General features: G+C 44.1%; 2 protein-coding genes and 1 long non-coding RNA gene across 9 annotated transcripts; 1 reads left to right on the top strand and 2 right to left on the bottom strand.

Annotated features, from left to right (window-relative positions):
- Positions 1-595: 595 nt before the first annotated feature.
- Positions 596-18,225, bottom strand: LOC143487042 (interferon-inducible GTPase 5-like). 2 transcript variants are annotated; one of them, XM_076986348.1, is made up of 3 exons: positions 18,186-18,199; positions 10,664-10,702; positions 596-4,884 (listed from the first exon to the last, which is right to left on the bottom strand). In XM_076986348.1, exon 3 carries the CDS (start codon positions 4,759-4,761, stop codon positions 3,610-3,612), a length of 1,152 nt encoding a protein of 383 aa, XP_076842463.1. In that variant the 5' UTR covers positions 4,762-4,884; positions 10,664-10,702; positions 18,186-18,199; the 3' UTR covers positions 596-3,609. The 2 variants fall into 2 exon arrangements, with proteins under 2 accessions (XP_076842463.1, XP_076842464.1); XM_076986349.1 differs by lacking the exon at positions 10,664-10,702 and having other exon boundaries at positions 18,186-18,225.
- On the top strand, positions 13,554-21,211 carry LOC143487045 (uncharacterized). Of its 4 annotated transcripts, XR_013123875.1 has the most exons (8): positions 13,554-13,817; positions 14,133-14,245; positions 14,327-14,369; positions 14,468-14,635; positions 14,859-15,062; positions 15,362-15,440; positions 19,867-20,043; positions 20,614-21,211. It is a non-coding gene; the product is annotated as an uncharacterized LOC143487045 (long non-coding RNA). The 4 variants fall into 4 exon arrangements; XR_013123876.1 differs by having other exon boundaries at positions 13,554-14,245; positions 19,960-20,043; XR_013123874.1 differs by having other exon boundaries at positions 13,554-14,245.
- Positions 18,423-25,243, bottom strand: vmo1b (vitelline membrane outer layer 1 homolog b). Of its 3 annotated transcripts, XM_076986350.1 has the most exons (5): positions 24,646-25,243; positions 23,805-23,941; positions 21,587-21,700; positions 19,853-20,034; positions 18,423-19,314 (listed from the first exon to the last, which is right to left on the bottom strand). In XM_076986350.1, the coding sequence occupies exons 1-4, from the start codon at positions 24,997-24,999 to the stop codon at positions 19,854-19,856; spliced, it is 786 nt and encodes a 261-aa protein (XP_076842465.1). In that variant the 5' UTR covers positions 25,000-25,243; the 3' UTR covers positions 18,423-19,314; position 19,853. The 3 variants fall into 3 exon arrangements, with proteins under 3 accessions (XP_076842465.1, XP_076842466.1, XP_076842467.1); XM_076986351.1 differs by lacking the exon at positions 21,587-21,700; XM_076986352.1 differs by lacking the exons at positions 18,423-19,314; positions 19,853-20,034 and having other exon boundaries at positions 21,661-21,778.
- Positions 25,244-25,495: the final 252 nt, after the last annotated feature.

Raw genomic sequence — 25,495 nt, 5'->3', positions numbered from 1 at the left:
AAAATGAAAAAGGAACAAGATGATTCTGTAAATGTAACAAAGTGAAAAGTAAAAGGTTTCGCATTGAAATGTAGTGTAGTAAAAGTATAAAGTCTTACCAAATAAAAGTACTTGAGTAAAGTTTTATTATTACATTTTATTAACTAAGAGAATTACATTTACTTAGTTACTGTCCACCACTGCCCCCTAGTGATCACTTGTGTGTGTGTGTGTGTGTGTGTGTGTGTGTTCTCACTGCACAGATGGGTAAATGTGGAGGGGACAAATTTCAATTGGGGTGAAAATTGACAAATAGGACACATTTAATTTAAATGTAATTGTTTAGGTCATTAAATGCAAAAGTGCTGAACATGTTGTCATAATCTCCGCGGCATAATTTTATTTATTTAGGTTATTTATCCCAAATTTATTAAATTGTTCTCAAATAAATCTTGGCTTTCAGTTACGAAAGGGAATTTGTGAAGTTTTAGACCAACCATAGATCTGTAACGTTTGTGGCAGCTGGAAGTGAGGAGGTGGACGCATGTGCTGAGCAGAGCAAGGTGTTTTGAAGGGCAATCCAAAATCAGGGTCATATAAACAGGCAAGGGTCAAATCCAGGAGAGAGTCATTCATATTTAATACAACTAACAAAAACCAACAATAACAGACTTACATACAGAAATCACTGGACAGAACTATGAACCACAGAGATGTTACCAATATAAAGACCAGCACAGACCACACAGAAACCAGGATTAAAATACAGGGGAAATCAAGGGAAACCAAGTACAAACACCTGGGAACACTAATGGGGGGCAGGGTTACAAACAAGGAGTGAACAGGAACACCCTGAAACCAGACTCAATGAATTTCAAAATAAGAGTACAAACAGACACATGACTGACTGGAGGGAGGCAGGACTGACAAGATCAGAGGTGCATGTCATGAACCTTTAATTGACAAACATATATAGATACAAAACACTGCAGTATCACAAAGTCTCATAATGGAAAGACAAGAGGTGAACAGCCAATAAGAGGAGTAAGACTGGTGTAGAGGAGTAAGACTGTGAGGTGTAGAGGAGTAAGACTGTGTGGTGTAGAGGGGTAAGACTGGTGTAGAGGTGTAAGACTGTGTGGTGTAGAGGGGTAAGACTGGTGTAGAGGGGTAAGACTGTGTGGTGTAGAGGGGTAAGACTGGTGTAGAGGGGTAAGACTGTGGTGTAGAGGGGTAAGACTGTGTGGTGTAGAGGGGTAAGACTGGGCAATTAATCGATATTATCTATTAATTCGAATTTACAGTTAAGGACGATGTGTTTTTAAGAAAATCGATTTTCTGAGTTTTAATTTTCACCACCAACGCTACACTATGGGCTCCCGTAGTTCAGTGAGCACCTCCCACTCACCTCCCATTGCTCTAAGACTGCAAGGGAAGCTCAGCTTCCCCTAAAATGTCAAAAAAATAAGTGATCAAACATAAACTGTTGTGTGTACATGTCATTGACTAAATATGCGCTACAACGCGCTCAACTTTAGTTCAGAATCAGCTTCTTATCACTGGTAACGACGCGGCTTTCCTCTCACTCAGTCCCGCAGCTTCACGGTGCTTTAAACGGTGTGGACGCTGAGCGTCTACAGAGTTCAATAGCGAAGCGAAGAATGCAGCGAAACGAGACGAGCCATTGGATGAATTCTGGGCTTTGTCCCGCCCATCGGACGCTCAGCGTCTCTGGGGGTCTATGGGGCAGTGGGCTGGCCTCGGCTGGCCCGGACGCTCAGCTTCTGCATGATGATTGGATGATCTGTCTGAGGCCGAATCCCTTTTTGATTGACAGCGAAATGAGCGAATAAGCGATCTTTTGGTGTAAACCTCCGCGGGAGCATTTATTTTCAATTTTTTTTTCATTCTGTGAGTTGAACCGGAGATTTTCCTAATCCTCTTAGCGGCATTTTCTTCGTTAAAAACGACTAGCGACAAATCGAGCTTCTATTTCTGGTGGTTTTTGTTGTAGCTGCTTGTGTTTGGAGACTGACTTCTATCACTCAGGCCGAAATTGAGCTTCCCCTCCTTGAAAGACCAGCATCCGCCACTGCTCAACACACGCACACAAACATGACGGTGGAGCTTGTGCCCAAGAAAAGAGCAACTAGCTCCGTGATCTGGAGTCGGTTCTGTTTTGCGGTGTCAGACGTAGACCAAACAAGTCCTCGCTGTAAGGTGTGTTTGAAACAGATAGAGGGAGAGAGCGAAGAGTACTATTGTTCAGTTGCATTGTGAATATTCTGCCTCGGTTACCGAACCCACTTCAATGGTTTATACTTTCGCGAGTGACCGTAGCGGGTGGCTCAGCACACCTCTCGCGAATCTGCGGTGGCCCAACTCAAAAGTAGCCCAAAAAACCGCACCCCGCCACCCCAAAATTTTTACCCGCGGCTGGATTTTCAAACAAGCCCAATTTGGCGTAAAAACCGCGAACCTGGCAACTATGGGTGGAGGCGTCCGAAACGATATGTGGTAGTATAAAGAAACACCCCTCAAAAACAGGGGAAGGAATATTTACCTGACGAATTTTAATGTTGCTTTGTGTTTCAGGTTTGGAAAGTGAATTTAGGCTAAAGTGAGGGCAGCCCTGTTCTTAATCAGAATGTAGACAGCGTGACTGTCAGTATGCAACATGCAACAATTGTTAAATTGAATTTGTTTTCCATTTTATTAAAAAGGGCACCAAATTATTTATATCTATTTATTTTGAGGGTGTGTTTTATTTATTTATTTTAAGTTTGAGGGTGCATTGTGTCAGTGCTGGAGAAAGCCTTCTAAAAGTTACTGAATGTTCTCACTTGTTTACAATTGTTCTTTGCTTGTTTCTGGCTGCACTTTAACCCCAAAGGGGAAATTTAAGTGAAAAATGTAAACTTTTTTTTAACCATTCCTTTATCATCTGTAGTTTTTTAGTAGAGGAAAATAAATCTATTAAAATCGAAAATCAGATTAAAAAAAATTAATCGAAGATTTTTTTGGAGGGCCATATCGCCCAGCTCTAGTAGATGGGTAAGACTGGTGTAGAGGGGTAAGACTGTGTGGTGTAGAGGGGTAAGACTGTGGTGTAGAGGAGTAAGCACAGTTCCTGTCATTACTGTAGTCCTACCTCTCTTAGCACAGTTCATGTTATTACTGTAGTCCTGTGTCTGTCAGCACAGTTCATGTTATTACTGTAGTCCTGTGTCTGACAGCACAGTTCATGTTATTACTGTAGTCCTGTGTCTGTCAGCACAGTTCATGTTATTGCTGTAGTCCTGTGTCTGACAGCACAGTTCATGTCATTACTGTAGTCCTGCCTGTGTCAGCACAGTTCATGTTATTACTGTAGTCCTGCCTGTGTCAGCACAGTTCATGTTATTACGGCAGTCCTGCCTGTGTCAGCACAGTTCATGTCATTACTGTAGTCCTGCCTGTGTCAGCACAGTTCATGTTATTACTGTAGTCCTGCTTCTGTCAGCACAGTTCATGTTATTACTGTAGTCCTGCTTCTGTCAGCACAGTTCAGGTTATTACTGTAGTCCTGCTTCTGTCAGCACAGTTCAGGTTATTACTGTAGTCCTGCCTCTCTTAGCACAGTTTATGTTATTACTGTAGTCCTGCTTCTGTCAGCACAGTTCGTGCTGTATCTGCCAGCTCTTTCAGTCCATTCCGCAGGAGTCTGTGTGTTAAACTAAACGACACCACTGCTGCTACAGCGCTGCCCACTCCAGGCACCAGACTGCACAGGTACTCCACCGCGGCTCCTCCTGCCAGGGCACAGATTTCCTGTCTAGCAGCTGATTTTGCTGCCAGCCCCAACACGAGCTTTGACTTTATCAGGGCTCTAAGGGACGGTCTGTCCACTCTCCTTGAGAGTTTTTCGAGCGATTCTTCATCAAGGCCAAAAGAGTAATAGCACCTGGTGAAGAAAGCCAGTAAAATGCCTGCATCACATGCTACTGAGAGTCCAGGCACGGGAGCCACGGCAACTGCACCTGAGACCAACGCGGCTGCCCACGCCGCCTTCTCAAACACACGTATCTTCTTCTCCAACATCACCATGGAGCTGACAGGCACAGACTGCAGCAGAGCACTTTGCTTATGTTGAGGAAGCTCCAACACCAGAGTGTCAACAAGCTTCTCAAAGTCAAAAGCACAAAATTCCTTGGAGGAAATGAGGAAGACTTTGGGATTCCTGATTTCCTTCAAATTCTCCTCGCAGTTGCTTTTAATTTTTGACAGTGTCTCCTCTGCACTGAAGTGTGTTTTACTTCCTTCTGCGCGAAGATCGTTGTCAACCTTTGACCTGATGAAGTAAAACAGCTTCTTCCTCCTCTGGATCTCTTTAGCGAGCATTTTGTCATTCTCTCTGAACCTCTCTGATGAGATAATCATGAAGAAGTCATATGTATTGATTTTCACGTCTTTAAGGTACGACTTTGCCTTGAAGTTTGGGGTTCCGATTCCAGGCAGGTCCCACAGCGTCACGTTGGGCATTGTGGGGTGATGGTAAGGGGTTGGTTCCTTGGTAGTTTCAGTAACTCCAGTTTTGGCAGCACCTGGTGCATCGTCCTGCAGGCCTCTAATGGCATTGATGAAAGACGATTTCCCTGCGCCCGAATCCCCCGTCACAGCGATGTTCAGCGAGATGTGAAGTAAATGGTCCACTTGTTTTTTTGCTTTTTTAGCTGCTTTTTTAAAGTTAGATTCCCCTGACGCCTGAACAGCTTCGACTGTGTCAGAATTCGGTCTGGGCATTGCTGCGGCAACAAAGCCTTGTAGTTTATAAAAGACTATTGTGCCAAAATGAGAATGTCTCAGCTCCAGAAGATGTGCTTTCAAGCTTGCACAGACATTTTCTGTGTGCACTCCAAATGTTTTCTGTAAGAGAAAATGATATGAGAATGGAAATCCTGTTAATGATGGAGCTAATTGAAATATTAAATATTAATGATCATACATAATTTCCTTTGTGTTCCCACATGGAAAATCATACAAACTTCAGATCAGAGGCGTAGCGCAAAATTCTGGGGCCCCACCGCAAGGAGGCAATGAGGAGGCCCGTGCGTGAGCTAAAATCTCGCGAGTGACCGTAGCGCGCGACCCTGCGCGAGCGGTGTCGCGAGCGTCACTGCAGTGTAAATATGGCTTTGCAGTGTTGTCCGAAACCATACGTTAACAAATACGAGCCTCTTGTAATTCCAGGACGAAACATGAGAGAACGTGAAGACGTTAAGATTGGGCGTTTTGAAAATAAACAACCATTAAATAATTTGATAAAAAGCGAATAATTTCGAGTATATGTATAAATATTTAACTAAGTTTAACGTGCTGGGAAATATTGAAATGGACCTTGAAAGTGATGTACAAATGCTTTAATTCCACCTTGTTAAGGTGTATGAACCCTGCAAACATGACTTTGTTCATCGCGCTGAAGCGCGGCGCGCGTGCGAAGTTACAAAATTGTGCACGACCTCGCGAATCGACAGCGCGCGAGGCCCTCGCGCACGGACGGAGCCACAGCGATTACGTCATTTTCGTCGCGCAGACCCTCAAGTATAAACCAGTCGCTTTTTAAGCGTGGGGGAAAACATTAACATCACCCAGGAGGATGACTAAACAACAAACTCGTCCTAAGGCGGGGCCCACCTGTGTTCGGGCCCCCCCCGCAGTGCGTGCCTTGCGTGCCCCTCCCCTACGCCAGTGCTTCAGATTCTTTCCCTATGAAATCTGCTAATGTTGGCTCTATTCTGAAAAGGTACACTGTCTTGACACTGCCTACTGCCTAGGTAAGGTAATGACAGTTAATCCATCTGTAATTTTCTCTTCCACTCTTTTTGAAAAGATTGAATATTATAATATATTGTGACGGTGCTGGGTATGCAGACTGACAGGCCCTGCCCTCATCAGAGAGGAGGCTGGGCAATGTGTGGAGAAGGGAGAATAGTTATAGACATTACTAAGTTAAAGTGTTAATTGATATTCTGTTCTGTTGTTGGAAGTTATGGGGGCATGGGGAACATGCTCGGGGATACCGAAGTGTGTGAGATGTGGGAAATTTAGACTCCCATCACCGTGAAGTTGAAATAAGCTCCTCTCGTCAGACTCCTTTCTTCACAAACACGACAATTGGTGTCACAAGTCTCGGGCTGATCTGCACGAACTGATGGACCAGATCAACGAGGTGGACAGACAGCTACAGCGTGAGGAGGAGCTGCTGCGACAGGAGCTGCGAGACCGCACTGACGATCACAGCATGGCGAAACCGGAGTGATGGGAAGATGATCTACGGTTAACTGATCGTCGGGATGAACCGTGCAGCATCGCTCGGGTTGGAGACGCCCAGCCAGCGACGGCACAGGAAGCGGCGATAAATGGCGGACCCGAAACCGGCCGGCTCGCGTGTATACCTTCGCCTGAAAGCCACAATACAGCGACGTGGAACCTGGACGAGATTGCACTAAACTCGTCATTGTCACTGCCTCAATTCAACGGGTCCGCTGTCCGGGCTGAATTCGACATGCAATTGAGGGTCGCAGTGAGAACGCTGGGCTGGTCGGAAAGAAAGACGGCGGCGCAACTATGCATGTCTCTGTGCGGGCAAGCCAGATGGGTCCTCATCGAGTTGAGAGATGAGGACTTACAGGAGCTGTCTGCTTTGTGCTGAGCACTGAGCGCCGGTTCAGCGAGCAACCCTTGGGAGGCGCAGCTCGGCAGATACTGATACAAAGGCGTCGCGCGTGGAGAGAACGTATTGCGAACCTAGCAGCGGACCTCTCATTGCTGGTGCGCCAAGCATACCCCACTTTCCCCGAGGCAGTTAGGCGGATCCTGGCGTTGGACCAGTTCGTAGAGGCCCTGGAACATTTTGAACTGCGACAGTACATGCTCCTGAAGGACCCAGCGTCACTGGATGTGGCAGTGGAGGAAGTGGTGAGGGCGGAACTAGTTTTTTCAGGCAGAGCAGCAATACAGCCATCGCCTCCCACCAGACCGGGACGGGAGCCAGTGGTACAGCAGGCAAGATCATGCAGGAGTTGTGGATTGCCAAACCACAAAGCGTCGGACTGCACAATCGGGACCCTACCCTCCTCGCACCGGCTGGGTTTCAACGGATTCTACACCCCCTAGTCATAAACAAACGCCAGGTGAGTGCCTTAATTGATACGGGGTCAGCTGTGTCTGTACTACATTATGGTACGCAGGTTATTGGGCCCAAAATGAGAAGTATCACTGGGGAACGTCTAGACCTAGTTAAGGTATCGGGAGGAAGAGTTGTGTTGAATGAGCATACTATGGTGAGGGTGGAAGAGTTGGAATGCGGTTCGTTCACACAGAAGTTTTGGTTGGGCCACACCTGTGACGAATGTATCTTAGGTCTAGATGTCTTAAGGTGGGCGGGGGCAGCCGTGCACTGTGGTTCCAGGGCCGTGTAGTTCGGTAGTGAACTGCCGGGTAAAGCCAACTGTGCAGATGTGGACTCGCTGTGTGAGCCACTTAGATGCCGGACAAGGAGCTCGGGTCTGGTCCTTGTTAGAGGAATACATAGACAACTTCGCGCTGTCAGTCCATGACTGCTCTAGAACCATGTGTCACACAATATCGAAACCGGTGACGCGAAACCAATCCGCTCCCAACCCCACCGCATGCCATTCACGAGATGCAAGATAGCAGAGAAGCTGATTAGTGACATGACGGAGGCGGGCATTATCGAAACCTCAAGTAGCTCGTGGGCATCACCTGTAGTGATGTAGTCATTGCCTGAGATTCTGTGTGGACTACAGGTGTCTCAATGCGATCACAAAGCTCGATGCGTACCCACTGCCGAGGGTTGACGAGTCTTTAGAACTGCTCGCGGGTTTGATGTGGTTCACTTTTTTAGACCTACGCAGTGGGTACTGGCAAGTTCCCCTAACCGAGTCAGCCAACGAGCGGTCGGCTTTCACCGTCGGGAAAGAGTTGTGGCAGTTTACAGTACTAACGTTCGGGCTATGCAATGCACCCGCGACCTTTGATCACCTCATGGAGAGGGTCCTAAATGGGGTCTCGACCTCAAATGCGTGGTTTACTTGGATGACGTGCTTGTACATGGGAGCTCATTTGAGGCATCTCTGGCGAACCTGAACGAGGTTTTAAAAAAAATTTGCTGGGCAAATTAGCGACTAAAGCCCACTAAGTGCAATCTACTGCAGCGATGACTTAATTTCCTGGGACATGTCGTCAGTAACGAGGGAATAGGGACGGACACGGCAAAAACAGAGGCGGTGAGGAACTGGCCCCGGCCGACGATCGCCAAACAGGTTAGGAGCTTCCTGGGTCTAGCCTCATATTACAGGAAATTCGTGAGGGGTTTCGTGGACATCGCTGCACCACTTCATGCACTCATGCCGGGAGATAAAAATTTACGTGGCCACCTGACTGTGAGGATGTGTTCGCGGAACTGAAAGATAGGCTGTGCAATGCACCGATACTAGCATACCCTGAATTTGGTGAGTTCATCGTGGATATGGACGTGAGTGATCATGGGGTAGGGGGCATGCTATCCCAGCTCCAAGGGGGATCCGGGATCGGGAACTAAAGTCATGCCCTGAGTAAAGCAGAAAGGAACTATTGTGTAACTAGACGGGAACTACTGGCGATGATCGTGTGTCTGGAGAACTTCAGGCCGTACATATATGGTGTTCATGCGTCGTTACAGTGGCTTTTGAGCCTGCGTGACCCAGAGGGGCAGTTAGCTAGGTGGCTAGCTAGGCTACAAGAGTTTACATTCGCCATCATACACTGGCCAGGTGCTGCCCACAGCAACGCTGATGCTCTGTCACACGTAGGCCGTGTCTGGATGGGGAGTGCAGACACTGCATAAAAATTGATGCTTGCAACACTGAGCCAGAGCGCTGCGCGGCACTCAGACGACCTGACGTGCCGCCCATACGGATGCTCGAGCCCTGCGATGCCGAACAATTCAGGGCTGCCCAGCTAGCTGATCTGGAAATTGGTTGGTGCATGGGACACTTAGAGGTGGCATCTGCGCCTGCCTAGGAAGACGCGTGCCTACGAGGTCCGACGGCGAAAGCATGGAAGTCAAACTGGGCTGGCCTGCGGGTAGTACAGGGGGTACTGTGCCGCGAGTGGGCAGAACCGTCCACGATTGGGTCGATCCTGCAGAATGTGGTACGAGTGGGGTTGAGAAATTACGTCCTGAGCTCAATGCATGGTGCACTGGGCAGTGGGGTCTCTGGCATTACCAAGACGCTCCATCAGCTACGACAAAGGATTTGGTGGTCGGGGTGTAGATGCGACTTAGAGCTGTTTGTGCACTGCTGAGACACGTGCACCACCACGAAGGGGTCTGCACTGTGGTCCAGGGCGCCATTGGTCCCTATGCTGTCGGGCTCACCGATGGAGAGGGTCGCTGTTGACATCATGGGTCCATTTCTGGTTACAGAGGCAGGTAAAAAGTACGTCCCCATGGCCATGGACTATTTTACGAAGTGGCCTGAGGCTATCACGGATCAGAGCGCGACCACAACCGTGTCGGTCCTGGTGAACGAGTTATTTCGCCATTTTGTGACACGCGGTGTACTGGGAAGCCGTTGGCCCTGGGACAATGAGTATGGTTGTTCAACCCGAGACGTTTGAGGGGCCGCTGTCCCAAGCTGCAGTCAAGTTGGGTGGGGCCATGTTCGGTGTTGGAACGCCTGAGTGAGGTTGTGTATAGGATAAGGTGGGGTAGGAGGTGTGTCGTAGTGCATAGGGACAGGCTGGCCCCGTATAGGCACAAGGATCCTGCTAGCTGTCATGACGGTGCTGTGGACGTTTCTGCTGCTGTGCATTGTCCCTTCCAGAGCGATGCAGAGACAAGGGAGGGGGAGCTGGCTACTGACCACGGCGACGCAGTGGGAGGATATGCAGTGATGACCCCTGGGTTGATGGACGCTGAGGCACCCCCGCTCTCTGACTCTGCCACTGCACGCTCCCCCACAGCCTGCATAAACGCCCTGCTGGCAGGACCGCCGAGAGCATGCAGACCGCCCCATCACTTGGACGACTACATCATTGGAACTCTACACTGAGGGTCGCTGTACACTGAGGGTATACAGACTGACAGGCCCTGCCCTCATCAGAGAGGATGCTGGGCAATGTGTGGAGAAGGGAGACTAGTTGTTGACATTACTAAGTTAAAGTGTTAATTGATATTCATTTGTTCTGTTGTTGGAAGTTATGGGGGCATGGGGAACACGCTCGGGGATACTGAAGTGTGTGAGATGTTGAGATGTGGGAAATTTAGACACCATCACCGTGAAGTGAACACGGCCGAGTGAGGTGGCTGTCAGCACGAGCAGAGGTTTGATGTTGAAATGAGTGGTCTGTTCACAATAAAATATGTAATATGTGCCATATTTTGCCAAATGAGCTCCTCTCGCCGGACTCCTTTCTTCGTGGATGCAACAATATCAAATCAAATCAAATTTTATTTATATAGCGCTTTTTTACAACGGTTGTTGTCTCAAAGCAGCTTTACCTTGAGAGGAACCAAGTCTCAGGGGGGAAACCCATCCTCCTCCTGCCGACGCCGGTCACCATGACAACAACAACAATTTGATTCGAAAACAACAATATAATAATACATATATGATATAATGCATATAATATCGTTTACCTGCTCCACCTCAGAGTAGGCGTAGTTGGAGAGATCAGACTGTTCAGGGTAACAGGCAGTAGGTGTAGTTGGAGAGATCAGACAGAAGAAGAAAGGGTCTGTTATGGTTAAATCCAACACCAGGGGGGTGTTCCAAGAAGCGGGTTAAGTGAGAAAACCCGGGTAAGTTAACTCAGAGTTCACGGAAACTCGAGGTTTTCCGTTCCAGAAACCGAGCTTAGAGAGAACCGGAGTCAGTTACTATAGCAACTTATGCTCTGAAGCTAACCTGCTCGCTGGCAGGTTAACTTGGACCTGACCCAGAGTTACAAACACGTCATCATGACGTGTCCTTTCCTCGAAGATCATGTGGATATTGAAACTCAGTTTATTCGCTGAGTTCTTCGTCAGGAACGCCTTATAAAACCCCGAATAGACATAGGCCTACTATCATTTTCGGATTATTTTTTAAATGAACGTTATCGTTTTCAGCACAATCCATTACTTACATCAATAACTTTATTATTATAATAACATTTCAAATATTATACATCGCGGATCAGCCCTAAATTCTCTCCAGATTGTTATATATCGGTCTTCGTTTTTTGCTAGTGGAAGTTTTCTTTATAGTGTAGGAGATGCGGAATTTTGTGGTGTTTCCTGGGCTTAAGCCAGTTATGGACATCAAAGAGGAATTCCACAGCATCATTGGTTTGTCTTTAATTCACACGGACAATAAAGAAATTAAGCAAAGGAGAGGCAATATATAACGAACTTCATTCCATTTACATTTTAAGGATTTCCTAGAGTGATTGGCTGTATTGATGGAACCTACATATGCTACCTATTCCAGCACCATTAGAACATGAAAATTCATCCATAGCATTAATGTACAGGTACTAACCTTTATAATCCTTAATGAATACTTATCTTTAATGGTAACAAAAATAACGTAGCTATTCAGTCCCACCAGGATTTCGCGGGCCTTTTTTGTGATTGTTGCGGGCTAAAATGTTTGATGTTGCGGGTGTTTTAAAAAAAAATTGCGATGGAAGTTGCGGTGTGTTTTTGCTTTTTTGTGAGTACATTACAATAGGGAGTAAATGTTGTATGGTTTCCTCTATTTAGTAGTCCATTTTAATTATCTATTTACCTATTTATTCAGGGTTGGCAACTTTTCAAGATCGCTTGAAGTGAGATTTGAACCTGGAGGGGGTGGCGAACATTAATTGTTGACCGGGGGGGCGGGGTTAGCGAACGTAAGTTGTAACCGGGCGGCCTGTAAAATGAACACAAATGAAGTATTATATCGAGATCGATCGCCAGTGGTTGGCGCCAGAGCGAACTAGTAACTCATAGATATGGATCAGAGATAAATAAACTTTATCTCTGACTTTAAACTTTATCTCAGTTTAAAGTTTAAACTTATAAACTTTATCTCAGACCCTCGCTGCTTGCGTGCGCTGCAGTGACTTCGCGGGCTACCGTTGCATTGTGGGGAATGTAGTGTTTGTGCGTGCAAAACACCATCGGGCGGCTGTGGCCTGCGGGCCGGTTCTAATAGTAATTAAATATCATCCAGGGGGCCATAGATAATCAATTCGCGGGTCGGATCTGGACAGTTTATCCCCGCTTTCATGTAGTGTACTGGGATACTACTTTTCCCGATCTTTTGCCGTTATTTTCGTCGCTCATGCTGCTTTCAGTCTGCGCCTCTTGAACGTATATACGGAAGTAAGGCGGGAGTTTGTCGACGTCACATCAAGACGACATCAGTGATTGGTCAAATTTGCGGGAAAGTTGCGGTGATTGGCTGAAGTTGCAACACTGCCCTGAATTCGCGGGGTTTGCTTGAAGTTGCGCTGAAGTTGCAAATCGCAACATCGCGACTTTCTGGAGGGTCTGGCTATTGTAACTGACCGTTCTTTATGATCAAGATCATATGTGATGCTTCCCACCTCGTCACAAATGTTGAAGCCAGATGGCCAGGATCCGTGTATGATTCCACACTTTACAACAAATCTGAACAGAGTAGGCCTGCGGTAGTTTTGCTAGTTGTTCACATGCAGTGTAATAGTTAAATCATTGCAAACCCTAGAATGTGATATAGGACATGACGGCCTCCTTCATGGAGACAGAGGGTATCCCTGCCTGTCCTATAGGCCTACCTTATGACTCTCTATTCAGATCCTGCACCTGGACCACAGTCCCGCTACAATCAGGCCCACAGCAAAACCAGGGCAAGAATTTAAATGACCCTAGGAATCCTCGAGGCCAGGTTCCAGTGCCTGAAGGGGCTCAGAGTAACCCCTGATAGGGCGTGCCACATAATAATGGCATATGTGGTATTACACAACATTGCAACCATCCAGGAAGAGCGACAGCCTACCATCTGTGACATGCCCACAGACGAGGAACCTTACATGCATGTGGGTGACAACAGAGATGGTGGAGTTGTCAGAGACTCCATCTGCAATCACTGCTTTCCACATTAAATCATGCACCACCACCTACCCCACCATCCACCCTGTAACCTTTTTAATATACATTACAGTCAAATTCACTGTTATGTTTCATTATTTCATTTTTCCTGTAAATAAATATATTTTATAATATATTTTAAGAATAAGATATAGTTATGTACAGCCATACCACTTTGTACAATATTCTTATACTTCATTTTTATCTGATGCCATGTGTTTCACACCACTCAGATTAGACCTGGAATTAGTAAGTGTTCAATAAAAAAATATTTTAAAACTCAATACAGTATTATAAAGGTGGATAAAATAATAATATAATCGCACCCTTCTGCTAAATATAAAAATGTAATTTTCACTCACGCATTAACTCTGTTGGCAATTTTTTGACATGCTGACTGCCTTTCTCTAGCAGCTACCGCAGTATTACATTTACGTTTAATAATATCTAAATATTCTGCATACGCAGTCATTAATACTTCACGCTACAGTGGTGTGAAATACGATGTTCGGCTGATTTTCACGTTTAAGTCCATGATAAATCCTATTTATCTGCGTTCCATTAAGAATGCCTTTCATAGTTACGCGTGAACGCGCTTCTGTCTGGGTCAACCTACTCAGAGTTGAGCGACCCTGATTACTTTAACTCCGAACCGCCGTTTTGGAACCGAAAACTCTGAGTATGTCAGATCGGGGTAAGACAACTCCGAGTTCAGGGTTAAGTTTAGAGTTTGTTAAACCCGCTGCACGAAGCGAGCTTATGAAAGCGATGCTTATAATTAGAGTGAGCCTCGCTTGAGTTAGCCAAACAGTTCACTTCCGTCTAGTTCCGTTCAATTAACGAAATCCAGACGCAACTTGTTCCCGCTAATTCAAGCCAGGCTTTTGTAATCGGCGATCATGCGCGTGCACACAGTATTTACACAGCCTCACTAATCGATATTCGAAAAGGCAAGAAAATGTCGAAAGAGCTGAAAGAACGAGCAGCTTTTTTTTCTTCTGCTGAACAGGAGCTACTCATACGTCTTTATGAGGAATATAAAGACGTTATTATGAAGAAAGGCAACATGTCCTGTATTAATACAGCCAGAGAAGCTGCCTGGCATAATATTGCAGACAATGCGTAAGCATATAATTTAATTCATTCATTGGCATTTAAAAAGTGTTATAGTAAATTAATAATCTTAATAATTTCCTCATTTAGAAGTAACATGAGCGGGGTTAGGAGAACGTGGCAGCAGGTCAAGGTGAAATATAAAAATATACTCCAGAAAGTACAGTTGATTAGTCCAATGTGCAGGAAAAGGTAAAACACCATATTAAATAACTGTATAAAATATTTTAGCAACCAGAAAGAAAACTGCTACTGCTGGTGGGCCTCCTGTAGCAGCCCTCACTCCTGCAGAAGACCTTGCTTTAGAGCAAAACAGCGGACGCCCCATCATTGTGGGAATCGAAGGAGGAACATCATCTGATATTGTCTGTCCTCATGATACATAGCCTTATGTTAAAGGTAGGTTCAGTTGTTTCTCAGATTTTACATTTTTGTTCTTACAGGCTACATCATAGTATTATTGTATTCTTGATGACTAAAATTTTACAGTGGTGGGGGGTGTGCTGACTCTTTTGGACCCTCTTGTATTTGACAATGATGTGCATACCATAAACCAGCCTATTTCTTATGACTGAACCCTGAGGATCGTTAATATTTATGTGTCTTAATTTGTTGTTTGCAGGGGGAGATTGCCGGACCATCCAGGATGGTACAGGAGAATGAGGACACAGTGTCTGCCTGTTCTGTAAGGCGTGTGTGTCTATGTATCTGTCTGTTAATGTGCTGTGTGATCTCATGATTTGTGTTGTGTTTAAAGGAAATGGAAGAACAGAGAGAAGACCCTCAGGCCTCCATGTCCAGAGCTCACACCTCTGCAAGAGAACACGTGAGTAGTAGTTATGCAGTTCAACATGAATAAATACTTCTCAATCTTGACTATACTTCAGTCTTAAAGGAATCTGAGATTAGTGAGATCTACAAAAGGTTCTTGCTCCAAGATATAGAATGTAAAAAAGCAGATCTGCAATACAAAAAACTAAAAATACGGAAGTTGGAGCTTGAAATAAAGAAATTATTTATTTCATAAGTTATTTGCGCTATATAAATAAAATTTGATTGATTGATTGATTGATTGACTCCAAGTTACTGATCAAACCAACACTACTTCTCATGAATACATGACAGCTGTTCTGAAAAGGATGGGAAGGATGCCTCTGTGACCAGGGAATTTGATGAATATATTAAGGAAACGCTTAAGCGCAAGGTAAACCTTTCGAATTTCACGGCAGACCGTTGCCTTACTAAGATGTTCTGCATCCCCAACGCTGTATTGAAATGCACCACTGGCAAAGAAGCGCAAAGCGATACAGACCGTTTGGGGTTTGGTAAGAGCTTTACTACGTCTAGTGGTCTTCTCAATATATGGCCCCAGTAATTTACAAAGATATATAATACTGTGTCTTCTGAACAAATAAGTAGTCATCCGGAAAGCCCAGTGGATCTGTCTTGTCCTGGAATGACCTTGGAGCTGGTAGCCTGAATGCTCTGCACACTACACGCGCTCCCTCATCTACTGGATTCTCTACAAATGGGCATGCCATGGTCAATCAGCCTTCAGCCTTCACTGTTAGCTGCTCTTTTTATAACTTACATTTTGGATTATTTGTATCACCTGTATGAAAATCTTGGTAAGGTAGTTGTCTGTATCCATTTCCCTTTTGCACCATTAAGTTAACCACACATTTACATTATTTATACTGAACATATGTGAATTGTGGAGTGATATGATTTGCTTGTAATCTGAACACAAAAGAGGAAGTATGGGGATAAATATATACCTAAAAGTATCTTCACCTAAATTACTCAGTATTAATAATTATTAATACTCAGGTACAAAGAATTGTATTTTTTATGATATAGAGTTTATACTAATGTATGTTTCTGCCCCATAACTGCGATTAGACACTGTATTCCATTTTACACTGACCTGAATTTGTGAAAATTAAACCAATACATTAAAATGTGCAGAAACCTCACTGATTAACAATGAATATGTACTCTTAAGATCGAAATATAAATTGCATTTGGAAATATAATTATTAAATTTTGATAATAATATCCTGCAATCATTCCAAACTAATAATTACAGTACTCCATTAAATGTATAAAGATATGATATGATATTTAATGGATAGGATTGCAGCGGAACCTTGTTCCTCAATTCAGTTTCCCGGATGGCGAGATTGACATCACGCTGCTGAGCCAATAGAAGCGGTCCCGCTAAGCTATGCCTCAACTCTAGCCTGGTTAGTTCAAACGTATATGTTGCTGTAGTAACTGAGCGAGGCTCAAGTCTAGCCTCTTTCGTGGAACCGAATTTGAGCAAAATGAGCCAGCCAAGATGACAGATCATTTACATTTTATCTTCTCTTAATTACATAAATGTACTTAAACAAGAATGTTTCTTTACATCATTTTACACGAAAATAGCAAGCTTCATCCTAAGCAAGATGCTGTCATTATGAATGGTTATTCTAAATATAGACTAATAAAAGGTTAGGGTTATTTTTTCATTGTTTTCTGTTATTGTGGGTTCACGGTGTAGGCTACTATTGTTACCTGGAGATTCAGTGGGGTCACATAGTCTGATGGCTGCCGTCAGAATTGGTGACCCCAGTTAAAAAGGCTCACCTGTACATCCCATTCATGATTTCTTTGTTGGCTGCAATGGTGAGGGGATGGTAAAATCTTGTTTAAGTACATTTATGTAATTAAGAGACGATAAATGTAAATATAAACATCTGTCATATTTTGGCTCGTGGACACCAACAAAACGAGTAAAGAAAGTGCATCAGCGTAGTTTACGTAGCATTCGTAAAGCGTTTGTGCCTCTGAAAAGAAACTGTGAAATAGCGCCCCCTGTGGTCATAAAACTCGACGGTCACAGAATCTGGTGTAACGCCGGTCTGCGTCAGAAGGACGGAAATGAAATTAATGGGGCGCACTTTATAAATATTAATATGCGTTTTAAAATTTAGATTTGGGGTAAAAAAAATCAAGTCTTTGCAAGTAAACAGGTTCAAGTCCAATTCAAGTCCCAAGTTATTGGTGTAAAAGTCCAAGTCAAGTCTAAGTCTCTGAATATTTTTTCAAGTCAAGTCTTAATATTAATGACTCGAGTCTGACTCGAGTCCAAGTCATGTGACTCGAGTCCCCACCTCTGGTAAAAACTGTGACATGCAATACAATGTAGACCAAATAAGTTGTTTTCATAAGTAAATGAGATGCATTTCAACAATATACAAGAGGAAATAATTTATTTAGAGCTTGTTTAAATTGCTAAATTTGGCAAAGGAGTTGGTCACCCAATGTGTGGGACAAGAGAAAATGGCCATTTTTTGAGGTGGTTCAAAGGTATTCAGTCTTTTGAATAATATCTAAGGCGCTTATTTTTCCACCAAATTTTACAGTTTGTCTTATAACAAGTACAATGTTTTAAAAAATAGTCATTTAGATATTTTGGATATGTACATTTGAAATTTAAGTGGTGGGACAGGAAATGTACCAAAATCCTGGAATGACCCATATAATAATTTTTAAAAAGTGCCTCTCCAAAATGAATTGTGTCACTAGCCTCGCGAGAATGTCAACCAGTAGTTCTCGCGAGATTAGTGCTGACAGCAGGAACAACAAACCCGAAAAACTAATCAGAGATGGATGAATGTAACGAGAGAGAAGGCGTTTCTATCAAAAAAGTGAAGACGTCGTGTAAAATATAAGGGGTCCTGGACCTTGATTGGGCTGGTGGGAATGCTCGCAGCAACCAACGGAAAATTTCGCTTATTTTTAAATCAAAACTTGACAGGTATGCTGCTGTGAAACCAATTCATTCCAGTTAGAGTGAAGGTAAATAACATGACAGCTTCACATACCCGAAATGTTTGGGTAGACAATTCTTGAGCATTTTAAGTGTGACTTTAACTTATAGAGGTAGAAGATACTTAGTTACCTTCTTGACGTGTGTTCTCCTCAGTCTTCTTTACAGAACTGAAACTTGTTTTTCCTGTTGGAGTAAAATATTGGGCTCATCCCTCATACAGGTGTGTTGACAGGAGGCGTGTACCACCTGAACTACTGTTGCATGATGGTGTCACTCCCAAACAGGTTCAGATCTGGAAGACTACACTAGTAATAGGAGATGTAATGTGCGAGGTTTTGAGGTCGCAGAGACGAGTCGCTCCCAACAACTTTATTATTGTAACCGATACAGCGCATACAAACATACAACACTTAACTATGCACTCAAAAAGCCTCACGAAGACGAGGGATCTTTAGGACAGGACTAACTCATAATAGACCAGGGGTACTCAACTAAATTTGTCCGCGGTCCAATTTTGGCAAATACCTGTGACCTGAGGACCGGTGCGGCGGGGGTGGCGAACGTAACACTCGTGACGGAGTGTTTTTTCAATAGCCTTGAAATAAATGCTCCGGTTTTTTTTTTTGGTCCGTATCCAGTTAATCAGGAATGAGATTGGGTCCGGACAGGACTGCGTTCAGGTCCGGATCCGGACCGCCAGTTGAGTACCCCTGATCTACAAGATAAAACCATGGCATGTCCCAGCCTGGCTAGCTGCAGAAACAACCTCGAGTGTAATAACAATACCTTGAGTGTATTAACCACCTTGAGTGTAACGTGTGTAACGTCAATACCATCAGTTTCATCATGGCTGTAAACAGCAGGTTTAATTTTTTTTATTGATTTATTCAGAAAGAGACAAAGAAAGTGAGAGAGAGAGAGATCATCTGGACCTGAGACTGAGGGAGAAATAATCTGGACATGAGACTGAGGGAGAGATAATCTGGACATAAGACTGAGGGACAGATAATCTGGACCGGAGACTAAGGGAGAGATAATCTGAACACGAGCCTGAGGGAGAGACCATCTGGACACTAGACTGAGGGAGAGACCATCTGGACACTAGACTGAGGGAGAGACCATCTGGACATGAGACTGAGGGAGAGACCATCTGGACATGAGACTGAGGGAGAGACCATCTGGACACGAGACTGAGGGAGAGACCATCTGTACTTTCAGGTTTCATTTTGTCCTGCATCAGTTAAACATCAGACAGCCCCTGCAGCACACAGAATCACACCGTGAGAAGGTCTTGAAGGCAATGAAAGTGAAGCTCAGTTTGATGAAATTGAATCTTTTACAAATATATAGAAATAATGTATAGATTAACGTACATAATATATAAATTATTTAAAAACATGTTGGCTGTGTGTGCCTTTTCAGAAAGGCAGTGATTGAAGCAGTACTTTACTAAAGTGATATTGAAGCAGTACTTTACTAAAGTGATAATGAAGCAGTACTTTACTAAAGTGATATTGAAGCAGTACTTTACTAAAGTGATAATGAAGCAGTACTTTACTAAAGTGATAATGAAGCAGTACTTTACTAAAGTGATAATGAAGCAGTACTTTACTAAAGTGATATTGAAGCAGTACTTTACTAAAGTGATATTGAAGCAGTACTTTACTAAAGTGATAATGAAGCAGTACTTTACTAAAGTGATAATGAAGCAGTACTTTACTAAAGTGATATTGAAGCAGTGCTTTACTAAAGTGATAATGAAGCAGTACTTTACTAAAGTGATATTGAAGCAGTACTTTAATCACAACAGAAGAGCCGGACGTCATTGAGGGCGGTGTCGTCTCCGAGCCCACGCGGTTCCTCTACTATGGTCTGGATGCCACAAACTCCTTTTCCCCTGCAGGTGTCACTCCAGGAGCCCCAGGAGCCCCAAGCAGTGCCAGCGCCCTGAAGCTCCTCCCCCCCACCACACCTGAACCTGACAAAGGTTTAACAGCCAATAATAATAATAATCAATAATAATTACAACAATAATAATAATCAATAATAATAATCAAGCCTATTTAGTGTAAGAGGTAGTGAGGATTGTGTCACTGAGAAAACTGTAGATTGTAGAAAGTGGCATTATAGAAGAAAAGCAAGAGTTTGTGAATGTAATCTGACACAGATTCTAACACAGTTCCAATCTTTAAATCTAGATTTAAGACTCACCTATTTAATCAAGCCTTCAGCTAATATTCCCCTTGTAAGGTGTGGGGCTCGTGGGCCCCCAGATGTTGATATTTCTGGTAATCTGAGATGTTGATGCTGCCATCCAGCTGTGTCATGGCATCACTCTAGTTGTGACAATGACTTGACTGGAAAGCAATGTCTCAGTGAGCCCTCATGACTGTGGTCACCTCTGAACCCCTCCCTTTAGTTATGCTGCTATAGATTAGCCTGCCTGAGCCACATGCTAATCACTGACACGTGAGCTATGTACATTTAAATTAATGGTGGTTTAAATTGATGTCCACTCAGTCTGTATTGTCTATCTTTTTGCATGGCTCTACCCAAGACGATTGGATACAGGCACCTGCAGGCACCTGGGGGATGGTCTGGGTTGCCGGTGGATGTGCTGATGCCGTTGGATGAGCCATTGCCACAAGAGGACATGCTGATGTTCCTACCTGAGGCCCACCACCTGCACTGAAGGGACTGTGACTACTTGGCCAGGGAACAAGAACCTTAACTATAACTGTAGAACCATCCTGCGCACCACGGATTTGTGCTAACAGGCCGCCCAATGGAGGATGGGTTCCCTTTTGAATCTTGGTCCTCTCAATGTTTCTTCCTAATCCCCACCATCATAGGGAGTTTTTCTTTGCCACTGTCGCTTTTGTCTTGCTCATTAGGGATCTGGACCCATATGATTGTAAAGCTGCTTGTGCTTGTGTGTTGTAAAAAGCGCTATATAAATAAATTTGACTTGATTTGACTAATCTCTGGATTACTACTTTATATTGATGTGAAAGTCATCTCTGGATTATTACTTTATATTGATGTGAAGGTAATCTCTGGATTATTACTTTATATTGATGTGAAAGTCATCTCTGGATTATTACTTTATATTGATGTGAAGGTAATCTCTGGATTATTACTTTATATTGATGTGAAAGTCATCTCTGGATTATTACTTTATATTGATGTGAAGGTAATCTCTGGATTATTACTTTATATTGATGTGAAGGTAATCTCTGGATTATTACTTTATATTGATGTGAAGGTAATCTCTGGATTATTACTTTATATTGATGTGAAAGTCATCTCTGGATTATTACTTTATATTGATGTGAAGGTAATCTCTGGATTATTACTTTATATTGATGTGAAGGTAATCTCTGGATTATTACTTTATATTGATGTGAAGGTAATCTCTGGATTATTACTTTATATTGATGTGAAGGTAATCTCTGGATTATTACTTTATATTGATGTGAAAGTCATCTCTGGATTATTACTTTATGTTGTGAATATAATCTCTGGATTACTTTATGTTGTTTGCAGCAGTGTCATCCCAGGTTCCCTGGAAAGGTTCCACGCGGAGCTGGAAACTGATCAGTGTGCCAGACGTGCACCATTTGATATCTGTCCATTTCCCCCAGCTGATAAAACACCACAAACAACATGGAGCATGAACGATTCCTGATAATAGACCATGAAAGATCAGGGCACAAACTCACCTGAAGCACCACGTCCCAAAATTTTCAGGCCATGTACACAGAAACATGAAAACAAAACAAAACTGAAAGGTTCACATGAAAAGTTCAAAAATAAACATGTTTGTAGTTTGACAACTTTCTACCTTTAAGATTATAAATTAAAAAGCACAGGCAAAGCTACCTTACTCAGTTCATGTTTAGATATGACTTACATTATTTTATTAAATCTGCTCCATAAGGTTGAAAGAAGACCAGTGACATCTTGTCACTACCTATCTAATCATTTCATTATCTAATTATATATGCAAATGAGTTAAGAAAGACAAGTATCAGTACAGGATACATATTAATATGCTACTGCCTGTATCAGACTGTACAGCAGCATAGTCAGTATAGAGTGATTCTGTATTCCCCTCACCTGCCTGTATCAGACTGTAGAGTGGTGTAATCAGTATGGGGTCTAATTCTGTATTCCCCTCACCTGCCTATCAGACTGTACAGTGACGTAATCAGTATGGGGTCTGATTCTGTATTCCCCTCACCTGCCTGTATCAGACTGTACAGTAGTGTAATCAGTATGTACAGTGACGTAATCAGTATGGGCTCTGATTATGTATTCCCCTCGCCTGCCTATCAGACTGTACAGTGACGTAATCAGTATGGGGTCTAATTCTGTATTCCCCTCGCATGCCTATCAGACTATACAGTGACGTAATCAGTATGGGCTCTGATTATGTATTCCCCTCGCCTGCCTATCAGACTGTACAGTGATGTAATGAGTATGGGGTCTGATTCTGTATTCCCCTCACCTGCCTGTATCAGACTGTACAGTAGCGTAATCAGTATGGGGTCTAATTCTGTATTCCCCTCGCATGCCTATCAGACTGTACAGTGACGTAATCAGTATGGGGTCTGATTCTGTATTCCCCTCACCTGCCTATCAGACTGTACAGTGACGTAATCAGTATGGGGTCTGATTCTGTATTCCCCTCACCTGCCTGTATCAGACTGTACAGTAGTGTAATCAGTATGTACAGTGACGTAATCAGTATGGGCTCTGATTATGTATTCCCCTCGCCTGCCTATCAGACTGTACAGTGACGTAATCAGTATGGGGTCTAATTCTGTATTCCCCTCGCATTCCTATCAGACTGTACAGTGACGTAATCAGTATGGGCTCTGATTATGTATTCCCCTCGCCTGCCTATCAGACTGTACAGTGACGTAATGAGTATGGGGTCTGATTCTGTATTCCCCTCACCTGCCTGTATCAGACTGTACAGTGACGTAATCAGTAAGGGGTCTGATTCTGTATTCCCCTCACCTGCCTGTATCAGACTGTACAGTAGTGTAATCAGTATGTACAGTGACGTAATCAGTATGGGCTCTGATTATGTATTCCCCTCGCCTGCCTATCAGACTGTACAGTGACGTAATCAGTATGGGGTCTAATTCTGTATTCCCCTCGCCTGCCTATCAGACTGTACAGTGATGTAATGAGTATGGGGTCTGATTCTGTATTCCCCTCACCTGCCTGTATCAGACTGTACAGTAGCGTAATCAGTATGGGGTCTGATTCTGTATTCCCCTCACCTGCCTATCAGACTGTACAGTGACGTAATCAGTATGGGGTCTGATTCTGTATTCCCCTCACCTGCCTGTATCAGACTGTACAGTAGTGTAATCAGTATGTACAGTGACGTAATCAGTATGGGGTCTAATTCTGTATTCCCCTCGCATGCCTATCAGACTGTACAGTGACGTAATCAGTATGGGCTCTGATTATGTATTCCCCTCGCCTGCCTATCAGACTGTACAGTGACGTAATGAGTATGGGGTCTGATTCTGTATTCCCCTCACCTGCCTGTATCAGACTGTACAGTAGCGTAATCAGTATGGGGTCTAATTCTGTATTCCCCTCGCATGCCTATCAGACTGCACAGTGACGTAATGAGTATGGGGTCTGATTCTGTATTCCCCTCACCTGCCTGTATCAGACTGTACAGTAGCGTAATCAGTATGGGGTCTGATTCTGTATTCCCCTCACCTGCCTGTATCAGACTGTACAGTGGCGTAATCAGTATGGGGTCCTGATGTGCCTTTGGCTGTGTTAACACAGTGGAGGCGGATTCCATTAAGAGCAGTGTTATCGCCTATGAGCAGAGATTCCCAGTAGCCAGCTACCTGAAAACACACCAGTGTTATGAATAAACACACCAGTGTTATGAAATACACAAAGTACACAAATACTTTGAAGTACACAAAGTAACTTTCTGTAAAGTTTTTATTCACTTTTTTTAAAATGTGAAGGTTCTGTTTTGTTCAGTAAAAATAAAATATTAAACATCAGTACCAAAAAGTTTTATACGGACAAACACAGACAGTCTCATTCCACAAAGTCATCAGACTGCACAACTCTGCACTGACCTACACACACACACACACACACCTTTTCAGTTTTTGAAACGCACTTTACTCTGTTTATATCTTTGCTGCTTTAAAACTCAGTACTGCTAACGAATCACTCACACATCATGTCATAACACTCATCTCTAGTCTTCACTCTTAATTACCTGTTTAGTTGTAATTAGATGTTTACATGTTTAGATTGGGAATGTCTTTTGTATTTATTCTACGCCCTTTAGTATTTATTGCGCTGTTGTTTATTTGTACTAACCCTAGTTCTGTGTTGCCCTGTAATCCTGGAAGAATTCTACTTCGTTTCAGAACGTACTTGTATGTATCTGAGATGACAATAAAACCTCTCATAACTCTTACCTCTCATAGTAAGACCTGGGCCTTCAGTTATATCTTATTCAGAGATACTGGCACCAGCTAGTGGATGGAATGTGTTTGTTCTCCTTAAATCAAAGGCACAGCACACTGACCTTAAGGCTGAAGCCTGCAGCGTAGAAACCCAGTGGACACATCTCCCTCAGTCCCCACGTGCCCCAGCGCTGGCCGTTGTCCACGATGAGCAGCGACAGGAAGGGCCTGTCGATACTTCGCTCAGCCCTCGGGCCACTGGCCCTGGAGTCGGACCAGCACACCAGCAGGACCAGTGGAACGAAACCGAGCCAGTTCATTGGTGCTGGAGCAGAGTTCTTCCTAGAACGCACTGGGCCAGAGGACGTGGATTCGAATGAGGACGTGCGTGAGGCAGAGCTGTTCAGCTGAGGCTCTGAGTCCAGCTGTGTCGTCCAGCACCACGGACCTCCCCCATCACCACGGACCTCCCCCATCCCATTCTGCTTGTTTTGGGACTTTGATCAAGAGTGACTTCAGCGGGGGAGGTCAAACAACACCAGATCTGTCCAACATGGAAACATGGCTGTTTAGCTCAGCTGAGAATTCCTGCTCTGCTCCCACTGTGAGAGCAGACGTGAGAGCAGTTCAGCGTGTAGAGAGACAGGAGTGTGGAGAGACAGGAGTGTGGAGAGACAGGAGTGTGGAGAGACAGGAGTGTGGAGAGACAGGAGTGTGGAGAGACAGCGTGTGGAGAGACAGCGTGTGGAGAGACAGCGTGTGGAGAGACATGAGTGTGGAGAGACATGAGTGTGGAGAGACAGGAGTGTGGAGAGACAGCGTGTGGAGAGACAGGAGTGTGGAGAGACAGCGTGTGGAGAGACAGGAGTGTGGAGAGACAGCGTGTGGAGAGACAGGAGTGTGGAGAGACAGGAGTGTGGAGAGACAGGAGTGTGGAGAGACAGTGTGTGGAGACTAAATTCCAATTGCAAT

The sequence above is a fragment of the Brachyhypopomus gauderio genome, unplaced genomic scaffold, assembly GCF_052324685.1.
Source record: "Brachyhypopomus gauderio isolate BG-103 unplaced genomic scaffold, BGAUD_0.2 sc46, whole genome shotgun sequence".
Taxonomy (NCBI): domain Eukaryota; kingdom Metazoa; phylum Chordata; class Actinopteri; order Gymnotiformes; family Hypopomidae; genus Brachyhypopomus; species Brachyhypopomus gauderio.
Note: the sequence above shows the minus strand (reverse complement) of the source record. Positions and strands in the feature narration are given on the sequence as shown.